General features: G+C 50.2%; 1 protein-coding gene across 1 annotated transcript in view; it reads left to right on the top strand.

The window, feature by feature from the left end:
* Pigs (phosphatidylinositol glycan anchor biosynthesis class S) overlaps positions 1 to 2,127 on the top strand; it is a 15,311-nt gene extending 13,184 nt beyond the window's left edge. Inside the window, exons 11-12 of the mRNA XM_031353183.1 lie at positions 597 to 807; positions 1,106 to 2,127. Of these exons, the coding sequence (XP_031209043.1) occupies positions 597 to 807; positions 1,106 to 1,381 (487 nt within the window). The 3' untranslated portion in view covers positions 1,382 to 2,127. The remainder of the gene's footprint in view (positions 1 to 596; positions 808 to 1,105) is intronic.
* The last annotated feature ends 363 nt before the right edge of the window (positions 2,128 to 2,490 follow it).

A 2,490-nucleotide genomic window follows, 5' to 3' on the forward strand; every position in this document is an offset into this window, starting at 1 on the left:
GCTCTTCCGAAGGTCATGAGTTCAAATCCCAGCAACCACATGGTGGCTCACAACCACCTGTAATGAATCTGACGCCTTCTTCTGGTGCATCTGAAGACAGCTACAGTGTACTTAATTATAATTATAATAATAAATAAATCTTAAAAAAAAAAAAAGAAAATAGCTATTTATTCTGTGCTAGCCCCCTGAATTGAGGGTGGTTACCTGACACTATGTTGAAGATGCTAAGGGGGTGTCTGGCTAAATAGGAGTGTATTCTGATGATTAGCAGTACCTTCAAGAACACACATCTTGTCAAAGGGAGACCATCATGCCTGTCCCCCAGAGTCCATTTGCTCAAAGAAGGGGTGCAAAGACGGGACTAAACTAAGTTGAGGCTCCCAGAAACACTTCAACCACAGCTCCTTTTTCAGAGAAGATCTTGGGACTCTAGTGTGGAGATGGGGAAGCCTTAGTCAAGGTGGGGTTTGGATCTGGGTTGTTCACAGCTGCACTCCCTCACCCCACACCCCCGTGGCTCTCAGTAAAACTGAGATTGACTGGCTCTTAGCGTTGGCACGTCTGTCCACAGCGATCTTCCTGTGCCCTTCCCACAGGCTGCTCTTTGGGATTACTCAGCCCCAGGTGCCTCCAAAATGCCTGCTCTCAGGACCCAAGAGTGAAGGACTCATGACCTGGGAGGTGGACCGACTGCTCTGGGCCCGCTCGGTGGAGAACCTGGCCACAGCCACCACCACCCTCACCTCCCTGGCCCAGCTTCTAGGCAAGATTGGCAACATTGTCATCAAGGATGATGTGGCTTCTGAGGTAATAGGGCCAGGAAGGGATGGGCCAGGGTGCTTGGGAGCATGCCATCCTTAAATAAATACCTCAGGAAGCCATTCCAGCTCTCTAGTGGGACTCTAGGTGGGAACAAATGAAAGCTTCAAGCTGACCCTCAGAAAATAAACAACAGCCATATTCTGTTTTGTTTTAAACTAACTTCCACATACCTGGGTAGACTCCAGGAAACTCCCCTGGGAGACAGAGGGTACAGAAAGTCCAGGACCTTTCCCCTGCCCCACATCTAGGATATATTGCTAACCCCCATCCCTCACCTTCCTAGGTATATAGGGCAGTGGCTGCAGTCCAGAAGGCGGCAAAGTCATTAGCCCTTGGGCACCTGTCATCCGCCTTTACTGCCAGCCAGGAAGCTGTGACCTCCTCCGAGCGCGCCTTTTTTGATCCCTCACTCCTCCACCTCTTGTATTTTCCTGACGACCAGAAGTTTGCTATCTACATCCCTCTCTTCCTGCCTATGGCTGTACCCATCCTCCTGTCCCTGGTCAAAATCTTTCTGGAAATTCACAAGTCCTGGAAAAAGCCTGAGAAGATAGACTGATCCAGGCAGCATGTCAGAGGGAGCCCTCCTCTCTAGCCACACTGGGCAGTGTTGGGCTGAGAGGCCAAGGCGAGGTCTGCTGGTGACGACTTGTCTTCACTCTCGCCCATGGGCTCTCCACAGATGGCACTCCACAGTGGTCTCATCTTCCCTTCCCCTCCTAGTCCACTGGCTTGGTCCTCCACACCTAGAAGCCTCAGAAGGCACCCTTCCTGATCTCCATGTCTGGCTCGAACTTAAAAGCCTTTGCCTGCCTACCTCTGGACAGGGGTACCTTGTCCTTTCAGCCTGTCAGCACAACATACAAATGCACTGAGAGGTGAATTTAGGGGACTCCTGTCCTCTCCACTTCTGAGACTGTCTCCCTCCTTCCTCAGCTTCCTGACTGGTGTCACCCATTGGGGCAGCTTGGTCTAAGAGGCAGTGACTTAGGACCTGCTTCTTCTGCCCTGTGGCTAAGGTTCCCCTCTACCCTTTGGGAGAGGTAGTGTGGAACAAGGGAAGACATGTCTGACTTGGAACCCAACAGGCCTGAATCAGTCTCCGGCTTCTGCACTTACAGCCTGGATAAGCCGTTAGATAAGCCACTCCTCACCGAGCCTCAGGTTTTCATCCGTGGAAAAGCACTGATGACGTCACCCTCAGAAAGGGGTTAGATTAAATGTGATAAGTGTGCAAACATGTTCTGTATATTGGGCTCTTTAAAAATATACATTAGGCTATTAATAAACACTAGTTGAATATGAGTTGATATGTATGAACATAACTCGTTCTTGTGTGAGAAGCTCACAGGTCCTGCATGTCCCACCTGGCTGTGTTCTTCCTGCCTCACTGTCCTGAGCAGCCTAGGGATGGCCAGCATGCTGTAGGGCGCCTGAAGCAGTTTTTTAGCAGGAGTTCTAGGAGGGAGTAGCTTGAGCCAGTGACAGCCCTGGGATAGTAACGCATCAATTCAACAAAGGAAAATACTGGGTACTGGCTGCAAGGAGCTGTGTGCTAGTGCTGGGGTGTTATGAGGAGCAGAGTGCAGAGTATCTCTGCTTTCATAGAGCTGACCTTTGAGGAGGAAGGGTCAGGGAACAAGCAAGTAATTTCACTTAATGTATTAC

The sequence above is a fragment of the Mastomys coucha genome, unplaced genomic scaffold (genome assembly GCF_008632895.1).
Source record: "Mastomys coucha isolate ucsf_1 unplaced genomic scaffold, UCSF_Mcou_1 pScaffold5, whole genome shotgun sequence".
Lineage (NCBI taxonomy): Eukaryota > Metazoa > Chordata > Mammalia > Rodentia > Muridae > Mastomys > Mastomys coucha.